The sequence below is a fragment of the Lipophrys pholis genome, assembly GCF_963383615.2.
Source record: "Lipophrys pholis genome assembly, chromosome: 21".
Classification (NCBI taxonomy): domain Eukaryota; kingdom Metazoa; phylum Chordata; class Actinopteri; order Blenniiformes; family Blenniidae; genus Lipophrys; species Lipophrys pholis.
This window is the reverse complement of record NC_137649.1, coordinates 11,791,926-11,804,773: the sequence shown is the minus strand read 5'-3', so window position 1 is coordinate 11,804,773 and position 12,848 is coordinate 11,791,926. Positions and strand designations below refer to the sequence as shown.

At 44.3% G+C, this 12,848-nt stretch overlaps 1 protein-coding gene across 1 annotated transcript in view; it reads right to left on the bottom strand.

Moving 5' to 3' along the window:
* Positions 1–12,848, bottom strand: part of lama2 (laminin, alpha 2) — a 194,450-nt gene that overhangs the window by 122,040 nt on the left and 59,562 nt on the right. The window contains exons 8-14 of the mRNA XM_080490875.1: positions 11,573–11,690; positions 8,983–9,161; positions 8,800–8,899; positions 8,268–8,325; positions 6,789–6,891; positions 6,451–6,591; positions 3,541–3,705 (exon numbers count right to left, since the gene is read on the bottom strand). Coding sequence (XP_080347001.1) covers positions 3,541–3,705; positions 6,451–6,591; positions 6,789–6,891; positions 8,268–8,325; positions 8,800–8,899; positions 8,983–9,161; positions 11,573–11,690 — 864 coding nt within the window. The remainder of the gene's footprint in view (positions 1–3,540; positions 3,706–6,450; positions 6,592–6,788; positions 6,892–8,267; positions 8,326–8,799; positions 8,900–8,982; positions 9,162–11,572; positions 11,691–12,848) is intronic.

Here is a 12,848-nt window from a genome sequence, read left to right as displayed (position 1 = left end):
AGGTTTTGTTTGGTTCTTCACTTAGAACTTTGTTTATGCTCTGGTAGCTCACTTTGATGCAAGTAAAGGTTATTCTTGTGAATGAGCAGTTCCTGGGTCTACACGGGCTGTCAAACACCCAATGAGCATCAGCCGAACGCACTTCTGGACCAATGAGCCTCCGTGAAGAAGGCTAACGGGCCAATGAGTCTCCGTGGCATTAATGACACAGGAGGTCACGCAAGAGATGAAGAACATTATCACACACACATTTGTACTCTTATATATCTACCGTTGGCTCATTATTCTGTTCACAGCCTGTCACTTCCAGTGATACGCACGAACATGACAGATCGGCGTGCGCGTGCGCGTTTGTGCTCGCGAACAAAAATCGTAGTCAAGTCACATAGCGTCTATCTGTGTAACGCGATCAGAAATTGAAGCGAGGAATCACTTTTTCATACGGGGCTTGCATACTGCTTCAAGCGGCCACACACGCACACAAGCACGCAGGCATGCACGCACACACACAGATAGTAGTAATTTGTTTGTTTCCCATGTTTGGAGGCATGCAGTTCTGCTTCGCTGTCCCTAATGCCTCTAAAACACATCATTATCTGACTTATATAGACCTGGGAGTTTGTGCGAGTGTGCGCGAGAGTGTGCGTGTGCGCTAAGAGAAAAACAGTTGATTATCAAGTTCAACAGGCGAAACACTGTTTACCCCGAGAGACACAAAGCAAGTGAGAGAGATAGAGAAAGGGAGGGAGCGGAGAGGGAGGAGAGAGCTTGGGGGAAGTCGAGGGAGATGATTTAGGAATGGGGAGGTGAAAAATGGGAGTCCTGGAGAGACGGAGTGAGCGTTAGAGGAGCGGACCAATGAAAAGAAGCAGGGATGGAGGGATGGTTGGAGGGAGGGAGGGAGGGATAGCAGTTCAGACAAAGAAGTGAGATGACAAGCCAGGCCTGCAGGGTGCAAAGTAATGAAATTCAGTGGTATATTCCTCTAAGCCATGACACACAGACAAACATCACAGTCAGTCTGTTGTTGTAGTAGGGCAACAACTCGACTTCAGAAACATGGACTGCAGCTATTTACCAGCTGGAGTGATAAAGTCTAATCGTGGCCACGGAAAACCACAGCACAGTTTCAAACATTAGCTGAGGCAGATCCAGGGATGCAGGGCTGGGAGGGAGGTGAACATCCCAGCAGGGTGTATTCTCAGCAGACTTCCACCCAGGGGATATATTTTTAGATCACAAGCAGTGTGTGTTTATGTATTAAAGCCCGTCCTAATGATACATCTTCATGCTCGCGTTGACATATTTACCTGTCTTGGCTGGTACTATCGGAAAATGGTAATAAAGTAATCCTGCCAAATGGCAGCAATCTGAGACATTACATTGCAGCCGTCTTGATTTAATCTGATACAAAATCGTTGCAACCCTGACTGTGTCCACTCAAACATAGAGTGTGAAGATTTAATTTGTGTCTGTAGCACACCCTAAATGCACGGATCGCGATCACGTTTCCAATGAAAAGCTAAAGAAATGCACATAGAATGTGGGTCTTGAGGGGGTAAGCCGCTTTCGGGGTTCTGCCGCTTGTCAGCGGTAGAACGCCCGGGCCCCGCTACCCCCCAATTTTAAACCGCACCATAGACACACACATCGCATCCACCTTTTCAAAACACAAAAACACACCCTTACATACATCCAACACACATATAGGGCAGGGGAAGGGCGGGAGACGTGGCTCCCCCCAGCACCTCCCGCTGGGGTCCCGCCCCGGCCCGGGGTGAGTGCGGCTGGAGTACGGGGGGCGCGCTCCCTCGGGCGCGGCGCTTGTGGGGGGGCTGGGGTGCGGTGCTCCTTCTCCACTTGCTGTTGGATTGGTGGAGGTTGGGATACCGCGGTGGCCGGGAGGGGGCCCGGCCGGCGGCCTGAGGGTGCGAGAGTCATCACTCCCCCCCCCGTTCCGTGTGTGTGTGTGTGTGTGTGTGTGTGTGTGTGTGTGTGTGTGTGTGGGTGTGTGGGTGTGTGGGTGTGTGTGTGTGTGCGGGGTGGGTCATGGGTTGGGTTTCCCAATCAAGACCCGGGGGGAGGGGTTATGGGGCGGGTGGATTATGAGGCTCCTGGGGGTGTAGAGTTGACTGTTCTCCGACCGGGGCCTGCGCCGGGCTTCGCTTTCCTGGGTCTGGGGGCGGGGCTGGTCCGGGGCGCGGCGGCTGGGGCCGTCTCTGCCTTACCGGGTTGGGGGGGGCGGTGGGTGGGCCTGTTCCCGGGGGTGCGGTGGGACTCGCCGCCGGGGTTGGGGGGGCTCTCGGCCCGCTCGGCCCGGGGGCCCTGCTCCGGCCTTTTCTCGGCTTGGCGGCTTGGGTCGGGGCCTGGGGCCCTGTGCCCTTTGTCCTTCTCTTGTGGGCCCCTCTTGCCTGGGGGGGATTCCTCTCTGCATTCTCCGTCGGGTGCTTTTTGGGCGGGGGCGGGGCTCTCTGGGGTGGTTCGCTGGGGTCTCCCCGGGCCTGGGGGGCTTCTGTCTGCCGGGGTGGCGGTGTCCGGGCGCGGTGGCCTCGGACCCCGGGGTGTCACCACGGGTCCCCCCACAACAGTTCCGGCCACACCCAGTGGACAAGCCACACACACTCACATACACGCACACACACACACACACACTTTCACTCCTCACGAAAGGTGCTTCTGAAGTTGCTTGTTGTCTGTCATCATTTGCTCAAACTTTAAAAATCATGTTCCTCTTTTGTTGTTGCCTCTTTGTTATTTCATGTTCCTGCTTCACGTTACTGTCTAGATAGAGCTGCTCAGGCTGGTTAAATCTAGGAAATCATCTTACTGTCTAGATAGAGCTGCTCAGGCTGGTTAAATCTAGGAAATCATCTTACTGTCTAGATAGAGCTGCTCAGGCTGGTTCAATCTAATAACAGTTGGAAAGTATTTGGATGAGTGTGATTATTGCAAATAATATATGTAGCACAACAAGGACATTGTATGTTATCCCCTTCCCCCCACCCCCCTCCCCCCTCCCCCCTCGACTTTCTTCTCTCTCTTCTCTTCTCTCTCTCTTTGTGCGTTCCCCCCCGGTCGTGTACGGCAGCCATGCCAGCTTCTGACGGAGAAGGCAACAGGAGGAGACTCCAGGTCTCTCCCTGTTGCAAGACCAAAAACTGTTCTGACTCCGAAGGCTCTCAATCACATCATATTGTTGGCCCAAGCTGCCGAACAGGACAAGGGCAAAAAAAAAAAAAAAAAAAAAAAAAAAAAAAAAAAAAAAAAAAAAAAAAAGAATGTGGGCAAAACATTGAGCAAACAACAAAAAAGACCTTTTTCTAAACTCCTCTACCATGTTTCTCTTGATCACGGCAAGAAATGTAGTAAATGACTCACAACAGAATCATATAAACCATCTACAAAGAAATGGAAAACTGTTTTACAATAATTGTTCGTCAATTAACTGTGATGCAGAGATCTCTAAATCCAGAGTATGTAAGTAGAATATCTAATTGATTATACCAACAATGAAAACATGTGTACATGTGCGCTGCTCACCTTATTTCCGAGGTAAAGTCCTGGTGCGTTCCAGTAGTAGGCCGAGCCCAGGTCATTTACAACGTCTGCATGTCGGACGCTCAGATACGGCGGCGTCTCTCGGTGCACAGACCACACCCTCCCTCCCGTGTCTCCGACCAGGTGCCAGCCCGTCAGGGTGGTCTCCTGAAACAGTGGTGAGGAAGACGATCAGGAGCTGAAGCTCTTTTGTGGAGTCTTAAAAGCTGAACATGTGGAAAATGCTTTGCGCTGTCACCTGTCTTTCTGTGGAAGGGCTTGTCTTGCAACATTTCATTTCCCCGCAAGTCGAAATATATAATATTGAAATGTGGCAATGAGGGAAGATTTGTATGTGAAAACTTTACGGGATTACAAACAGAACTAACCTTAAAAATAGCATCGGCATCATGTCTTCGTCTTACTGTCAGCAGATCAGAAGCATCTGACAGTTAACATGGTAAAGGAAGGCACACGTTGTCACCTGTTTTTTTTTTTTTTTTTTATAGACAGCCTTTAAAATCTGACAAGCTTTACTCTGAATGCCCAGCTGGTGGTTGTGATTTGCTGCAATTATAAACAACAATATGCCAGCAATTATAATGGAATTCTGCACCCGCCACCTAAGCCCCGTCTGTCCTATACCCAAACTTGGCCTCTATTTCTTTATGCACCTTCCTTGTCGAGGACGTGCGCAATCACTTGATTGGCCAATATTTTCAAACTTGGGGTAATTGTATTCACTCTAAGCTTCACTCTAAACTCCCCAATATGATTTCATCAAGCTCATTTTAATCCTTTGAGAGAGTAAATATTCAGGTTTATACTGAAAACTAATATCACAGCTCAATGGAAAAAGGATTCTGTAAAAAAAAAAAAAAAAAATGTATGCGTTTGTTGTTGCTAATTCAAATGTATTGCATGACAGGATGTGTTCAATTTCACCATAAATGAAAGGTCAATTCAATAAAAATAAAATAAAAAAATAAAAGTCAGGATACTCAGACAGTTTTGTACATCTGTCACGTGTCAGCCAGGAAGTCTTGCAACTGACACCTTGAACAAGTTAACTCCTAAAGGACTGTGTGTAAGTGTGTGCATGTGCATGCGTGTGTGCGTGCAAGAAACAGCCAGACACACATCTGTCGTTGCAATTAACCTAACCTTGGTTTCCCCTTTTGAACGCACGCGCGCACGCGCGTTTGTGTGTGAGAGTGTGTACAGATCCACAAACACACACTCACTATCAGTGTCTAAATCAGAGCTGTCATCCTGTCAGTGTCTCCTCTCCCCCCCCCTCCCCCTCGCTCTCCACCTGTCAGTCAAAAACTGTTTTCCTCCTGCTTCACCTCTCTCCTCCCTCTCACCCCTCGCCTCGTCTCTCTCTCTCTCTTCTCCTTTCTAGTCTTGTCCTCTCCTCTCCTCCTTTTCCCCACCCTTACCTCCAGTGTACTCCATCCACTCCAAACCGCCCGCTCGTAATCTTGTATTCAGGGAATATTTCCATTCACTCTTAATATCCCACCGATTAATTTTCAGATGCCTTTAATGTTTACTGATGTGAAGGCTCAGGGACAGATTCATTTTATTTTGCACCTTGAGTCAGATGTGTTCTGTGCCTTGAAAGATATTTATTAAACTGGGGTACTAGTGTGGAAGAGCAGTTTCCCTGTCATTTGAGAAAGTTGTTTTGGGCAATCACTAGACTGATTGTTTTCCCTTTTAGCTCCAAGTTTAACTGTGTGTGTGTTTGCTTCATCGTTGGCCGGAACACAATTGTGTCTGCAACCACTTTACCTTTGTCTACCATGCAGTGTAATATGCTAAAAGTGTGAATTTGAAACAATTATCACATTACCTACTTACATACATCGTTTGAAGTCCTACATAATTGCTCAAGCGCACGTCGCCTCCCTCCGAGGGAGACTTTATGAGGTAGAAAGGACAGAAATAACTCAGCTGTTACAACTGTTAACACTCTAGATATGAGCGTCATGTCAAAGTCATTCAGCAAAAAGACAAGAAGGTGAAAACGAAGTGGTAACACGATGAGAAACTTCCCTAATAAGAAAAAAATGCTTAACTCATAACTAAGTATAAAGCTGCAATTTGATAAGTTCCATGTTTCACTGGGATAGCAGGGCAAACTGACTGACAACCAAACACTCATATTCATTTCTATATTTAACATCAGCAATTAATGCCAAATGCAGGTTTTTGGACTGTGGGAAGAAACCAGATAATCAAGAGAAAATCCACACATGTATGGGGAAAACTCCACAAAGATATTTTTTCGGTGATAATCATTAACCACATTGAGTTATTGGGAATTTAAACGGTTCTGTAATATGTCACAATATTATCAAACTGAGCAACATCTTGAAATGTGCCTCTGTTTAATAGGACTTTAACCAAAGACTGTGCAATAGCCCGCCATCCATATTTTCAGCCAATCAGAGCCGACTGTGCCTTTGCATCACCCCCAAAAAATGTTAATACTCAAGGTACTGTTCCGCATGTCAAAGTTCACCAATGTGAGGCCAGTCACAAAATATATGAACAGACCCTCCAGCTCTACAAATAGGTTTAATTGCAGCAATTCCGCAGCACCACATTTATTCTGCTCTGAAACGTCTCATTTCTAAACGCTGGCACGACAAATCCCAACACAGAACTGTGCAGAGCAATTTCCGTCACATACCCACCCTTTGGCGTTTCTAGGTGTTGTGCAGAAATGGATGCAATTTGAACCTACAGCATGAAAGTGCTTTGTTTGATTAAATACCGAAGAAGCGAGCTTGTCAGCTATAATAGATGCTCGCAGAGAAAGTCTTAAATTGATGTGATTTTTATATCTTGAAATGCAAATTGGGTTGATGTTTGATGCAAACTGCGGTGCGTCACGATGCCTACATTGTGATAGATCCATGTGGAGGCGGAGCAGTCGCTGGCAACGCCCATGCAGGCGCACTTCTCGCAGCCACGCTGGTTGTCGGCTTGTAAATTGAAGAATCCCAGTTTACAGCGGTCGCAGTTCTCTCCCTCCACATTTTCCTGGACATATGAAAGATGAGGGACGCAGCTGAGTTTATGGGCTGCAATCCAACTGGCGTTATGAGCACAAGGCATGTGATTGCAGCATTAATGTGGTGAAAATAATGATGACAGGGCTCGAAAGGTTAGCGCTGAATACTTGTCATTAATCCTCAGCGTACGCGTGTGTGCGTGTACGTGTGTGCATGTGTGTGTACCTTGCACAGACAGGGTGTTATACATGGGTCATCGTTGGTGCTTCCTTCCACACTGCAGTTACAGCGCTGACAGGACGGATAGCCCATATAACCAACTGCACACCTGGAGACAAATGAGTTTAATAACAATAATAAAGACAAAGCTAATGACTATTATAAAGGCTGTACTATCACCACAAGTTCATTGGGTCAATTTCTCCACTAGCAGCCAGGCGGTCTGTCTCAATCAAACTGTTTGTGAGTCAGACACTGACCCTCCATAGAGCCAACCTTGGCGCCGTGCATACAAACACAAGCTCAAGTGGAAGTACACAAAGAAACATGGTCTCTAATTAGTGAAGATAGTGAGCTAAAGTAAGTCTATTAAATAGCATTTAAAGAAGGGATCTTAAAGACAGTGCTTATGCCGGGGGTGTCTTCTGAGGGCAGGTCATTAAAAAGTTTAGTGGAAGAGTTGTATCTCCTCGACGTGGTTTTTAGATTGGATTAGATTGAAGTACATGGGTGATATCCACGGGGAGGTGAGCGACTGCAGTGGGAAAGGAGATAATACAACAAGCGATTACAGCATTAGTTTGCAACGATGACACGATAGCTGATCACACTCGAAGTTGACAGATTCATCACAAATACACACAAATACCCCAAGAACACATTGCTGACGACCTGTAAATGATGTGAGTTCACTTTTTGGTGATCTCTAATATGTGGGGTTTGTAGAAACTAAATGACATTTGCCATTAGGCAAGGGCTTTAGTAGTAGTATTCTTGGATATTTCTACTTTTTGAGTATATTAATTTACTTATACTTAAGTATATTATATTTTTGTAATTATTAGTCATTAAAGTGTTTCCACAGTTTGAAATAAGTTTCAAATTACATTTTTAGGCAATAAGTTTAGTCTTGACTGTAAAATTCCTTTTTGCTTAAATTAATTGTGTCATGATTTTGATATACAGTACTCTCTTGTTTGTTTGAGAACTACTCATTGAATGTTCATTTTAACTCCAGGAATGCTGGAGTAGATGCCAGCTATTGACCAGTCAAATAACTTTGGGATCATAACCCCACCCCTAACAATTGTCCTTCAAATGTTGACTATTGTAAGATTTGTGTGCTGTGACTGTATGTGTCATAGGCTTAAACTCGCGTGGCAGTCAAAGAAAAACACAAATGGTATCTCATTTTGACTAAGGTTGTTGACTCTTGCACATGGCGTTGGGAGTGAAACCTTTGCGATGCTAAATATCATCAAAGGTCCTGATAGAAATGTTTTCTGCCAATTTCCAAACACTAATTGGAACAGACAACAGCTGAAAGGTTCTGCTCACCTGTCACTATGTATCATGTTCTGGCTGTGTGTGTGTGTGTGTGTGTGTGTGTGTGTGTGTGTGTGTGTGTGTGTGTGTGTGTGTGTGTGTGTGTGTGTGTGTGTGTGTGTGAGTGTGTGTGTGTGTGTGTGCGTGTGTGGCTCTCACCTGTCACATCGCAGACCCCCGAAACCCTCCTTACACCAGCATGACCCCTCTGGCTGGCCTGTCCATCAAACACAAACACAAACACACACACACACACACACACACACACACACACACACACACACACACACACGCGCGCTATTGAAACCCAAAGTGAATGAAAAGATTGAGGATCCGTTTGAAGTGGATGGACCCAAAATAGCTCCACTTTCTAGGCATGAAAACAATATAAAACCACAGAAGGGTAAAATTATCCTTAATATAAATAGTTCTGTTCTGTCAAAGACATTTTTCAATAACAGAGGTTTCTGCTGAACTTGGCTAACCCCGATCCCATAGGAAATCAAACTGGACTGAATTGATGAAATGTTCGAACCACTAAAGTGCAAATTTAAAATGAATACAAGAAAAGTCTGACTCTGTCTTCTGAGGGGTTGGATTTGTTTTCACTGCAGGAAATAAATGATATCCAGAAAGAACAAGGCTCACACACATAAGAAAAGGCAGAAAGTATAATTATATTTATGCATACGGGGTGTAGCTTGGCTTGAATCAGTGACACAGGCTTGGCTGAAAGAACCACGTGGGTCACACGAGCAGGGCGCGCAGGGATTCTCATCCTCAGCACTCACCTAGACACGTCGAGAAAACAGACACAGTTACAAAGCGGCAAGAAAGTCAAGTAAAGCGCAGGTTCATGCGGTGGATGACCTACCCCGGCAGGTCGGTAGAATCCAGAAACGCAGCTCTGACAGTTGATTCCGGCCGTGTTGTCCTGGCAGTCGATGCAGACGCCGCCCCCTCTGTATTGACCGTGGACGTCCAGGCTGAGTGAGAGATCTGCGACTGTTTGATTAAAGTAACACTCCTCTGCCTTTCCATGGCAGTTACACTCTGAAAAACACACACAAAAAGTTAGTGGGCTGCAGTTCTACATTTGATAGGATTTGTTGAGTCCCGCCTCCTCCATCAAAACACTATACAGTAGTATATGCAGCCAGAGGGGCACTTCTCTAATCCCTTTGCTTCTTCAGCTTAGAAGTTAAGAAAGAAAATACATCCCATCCACCTCTTTAGACAGTGCCGTAAGGTTTGCACGCTAACTATGAGCCGTGTTATTTCAAGTCTTCCAAAGGAAAGGAGATCTTCCTATGCACTTGCTTTGACTGAAGAGCTCAGAAATCATAAAAAAGCACATTGTTCTTTGGAATTTTCCAAATAAAATTGTGCATTGTAACGGTTGCAACTTCAGGTCACAAAGCTCTTGTTTTGCTTGGACCTTTATTACGTGGTTGAAGTGGTTGGGACACATTATTTTGTGGGAAGAGACTTCTGTTCCTATCTATTTCTACCTGTGGTGACGGGTCTGTGGATACTATTCAGAAAATATTCACTGCGGGGAGATGCAAGCACTCGCTATGTAAGCATGTATTCCAAAAAAATGAACTCCAAAGCATCAAGGTATCCTGCAAGATTTTCTGTTTCAGACACAATGAATATGATCCAGAGTGGATGGAGGAGCAGACCCATGCAAGGATCATGATCGTTCGACAGTGTGTCAAGTACAAGTAGTTTAAGTCTTGATAATATATGGAGTAACCAACTAAAAAAAAAAAAAAAAAAGTGTAATTCCCAGATCAAGACTGTCCATGTCATGTTGCGGCTGAGGCCTTTCTTCAGGTCCATGTCTCATTTTAGGGTCCATGGGTGTTTAAATGTGTATGATTCCTTCTCTATTCTCCCGTCACCAGAATGGCCACTTTGATTGATTGTGGGTGCGCCCCACCTCGGCCCAATCCCGTGTGTGTGTGTGTGTGTGTGTGTGTGTGTGTGTGTGTGTGTGTGTGTGTGTGTGTGTGTGTGTGTGTGTGTGTGTGTGTGTGTGTGTGTGTGTGTGTGTGTGTGTGTGTGTGTGTGTGTGTGTGTGTATATCTCTCAGTCAGTTCTCAGTCTGTTTAGTTCATGGTAGCCTCTATGGAGGCCTCTGTATTTTCTGTCTGGTTTTTCTCCTGTCTGCAAACCCTGCTTGGATTTAGTCACTTTTTTTGTCCTTGTTTAATTTACCATCAATAAAGATTGTCTTGGGTTTCAATATTTGTATGTGTTGAGTCCTCAATGTCCTCACCCTGTCAACTGTATTTGTTAGAGCCGCATCACATCTCCACAGTGTTTTATAAGGTCGATCGTGGTCGTATCATTTCCTGTGGAAAGTTCTTATTGTCCTCCAGGCACACTTAATCCACTTGGATGGTGTTCATAGTTTGTTTTGGAGGGATGAGAAAGGCAAAGAAAATCTTACCCTCTGGTTCTTCTCAGCATGATCTTACTTGACACTGTTTACCTGTAAAGCTGTTTGATGCCACTGGGCTTCTCTCTTAACTCTCATACCCCGCACCCCCTCCTCGGATGCCTCATTTCAGGTACAGGTTTTCCATCACCGAGACAGAGATTGTGCAGCAGGCTGAAGGACCCCGCTGTAGTCACACTCCACAGTATCAGGGCACCGTTACCCGAGAATGGCTTGAATCTGTCTCAACTAGTTATTTTACTGTTGTGATGTCGGGATCCTCACTCACTTTTGTCATGTTGTGTCAGTGTCAAGGCGGCAGAAGCCACCCAGTAAGACTACAGGGCTGTTAGGAGGTGTAGTCTGTGTGAAATAAAACGAAGATTACATGTTGTAACCTTAGTTTTACGATGACAGGTGGAAGCCTCTAACCTCATCCCTCGACTGCTACATGATGAAGGTTAATGGATGCAAAGGTGAGTTTTTGATGGCTTTATACAGCCTTATATCAAAGATTGATTCCGACTGGTTGTTCACCTCCGTGGAGGGCATTCACCTGACTCGTACGTGTGCAGTCGTGATGATATTATTAAGCATGGGTGCATATGTTGCATTACAGAAAACCGTCACCTACGGCAGTGGATCCCAACTTTTTTTTTAAATTTTTCTTTCTTGAGGTGGACCCAGAATGTGGGAACCTCTGGCAGTCGCCACATTTTTATCAAGCACACACATAAGCAGGAGGCTTCAATACTACAGCAGTTTCCCAGGTATCTTTAGAGACTTATGGTTTTCTTTTAACATATGCAAATATGACAGTTGGAGTCCCCCATGTTGGTAACCACTGTCGCACAGCATCGGAAAGAACTCCGAGGGAACATATATAAAAGTTAGGAACATCTGGTGAATCACTGTGTGTTTCTGACAAAGAGGAAATTGTTGCAGATGAAGTGATGTCGACATATGTTGATGAAATGAGTGTGTAATTTAGTTTTTATTTATTTATTTTTCTTCTTACCCTCACAGACGTGCCGGGTGAGGAAGGTTCCTGCCATCCAGGGCTGCTGGTGGTAACCCGGGCAACAACGATCGCAGCTCTCCCCGCACGTGTTGTGCTCACACTCACAGCTAAATTTCTGCAAATGCACACACACATTCACACAAAAGTACACGGAAAATACATGTTAGCATCGGCAGCTGAAAGTCTGGATTGAAATGAATGGATCTGCTGGTAGCTGGGAGTTGATTTCAAAGACAAAACTAAACAGAGTAACAGTGTCCACCGTCGCCACTTTCTGTTCATGCTCTGGTAAATTCCTGACAAAAGGAATAACAAGGCGTCAGACCATTAACTCAACACTAATTTATATCAATTCCACCCACAATTAGGAAGTTGAACTGCACGTTTAACCACATGATAGGTTCCTGGGTTTGACAAAATGACAGATGTTAAATATCTGTCTTTAATTTAGCAAAGAACGTATTGACGCAATTAAAGAAATGAAAGAATCACAGCCCACTATTGTAGAGAACAAGTTATAACTGAGCGGTTTAACCCATTTAGTTTTTTTTTTAATACTAGTGAAGTGACAAAGAATTTTAAGTTTCAAACAGCTTGTATTATGCGAGAGAAAAAAAACATATTATACCAATTGTTTCCCATGCCTGTAACTCTATATTTGGTAATCATGTATTGAAAATGTTATTTAAAGGGTTATAGGAGAGAAAAATGTTACCAATGTGGTAAAGAGGCATTGTACTAGTGTAGTAGTAATAATATGTTTGATAAGATCTTGGTTCATGTACTTAAAGGTCACAAGACAAATTTACAGTGTGGAACATAAAACCCTGTGTTGTGTGTATGCCTATATTATATACTGTGTAAAACACTTTCTCTACTCAAGGCTATATGCATTACTTTCGATTACAAAGTTTGCTCAGTGATAGAAGACACAAGTTTCAAGAATAATGTTGAGATTCTGCTTCAACCGTGTAAATGCCAAAAATGAAAAAAAAGAAAAGAAAACTCATTTCTCATAATTCTAAACTCATATTTCATTCGTAACATATCTCAAATCTTGAATTTTGGGTATTTTACTATGTCATGACAAACAGAAACTCTTTAATAAAGGCAACACACATTTAAATATTTGTTACACAAATATTTAAAAAAAATATATATGACAGGGTAAAAAAAAAAGATATAAAAGAGTGAAGTACAGTCAGTAAAAAAAATCTTTTATTCCAGCCAGTCAGCTTAAAAGATAACCGGCAATCCAATGAATAAGCATTTC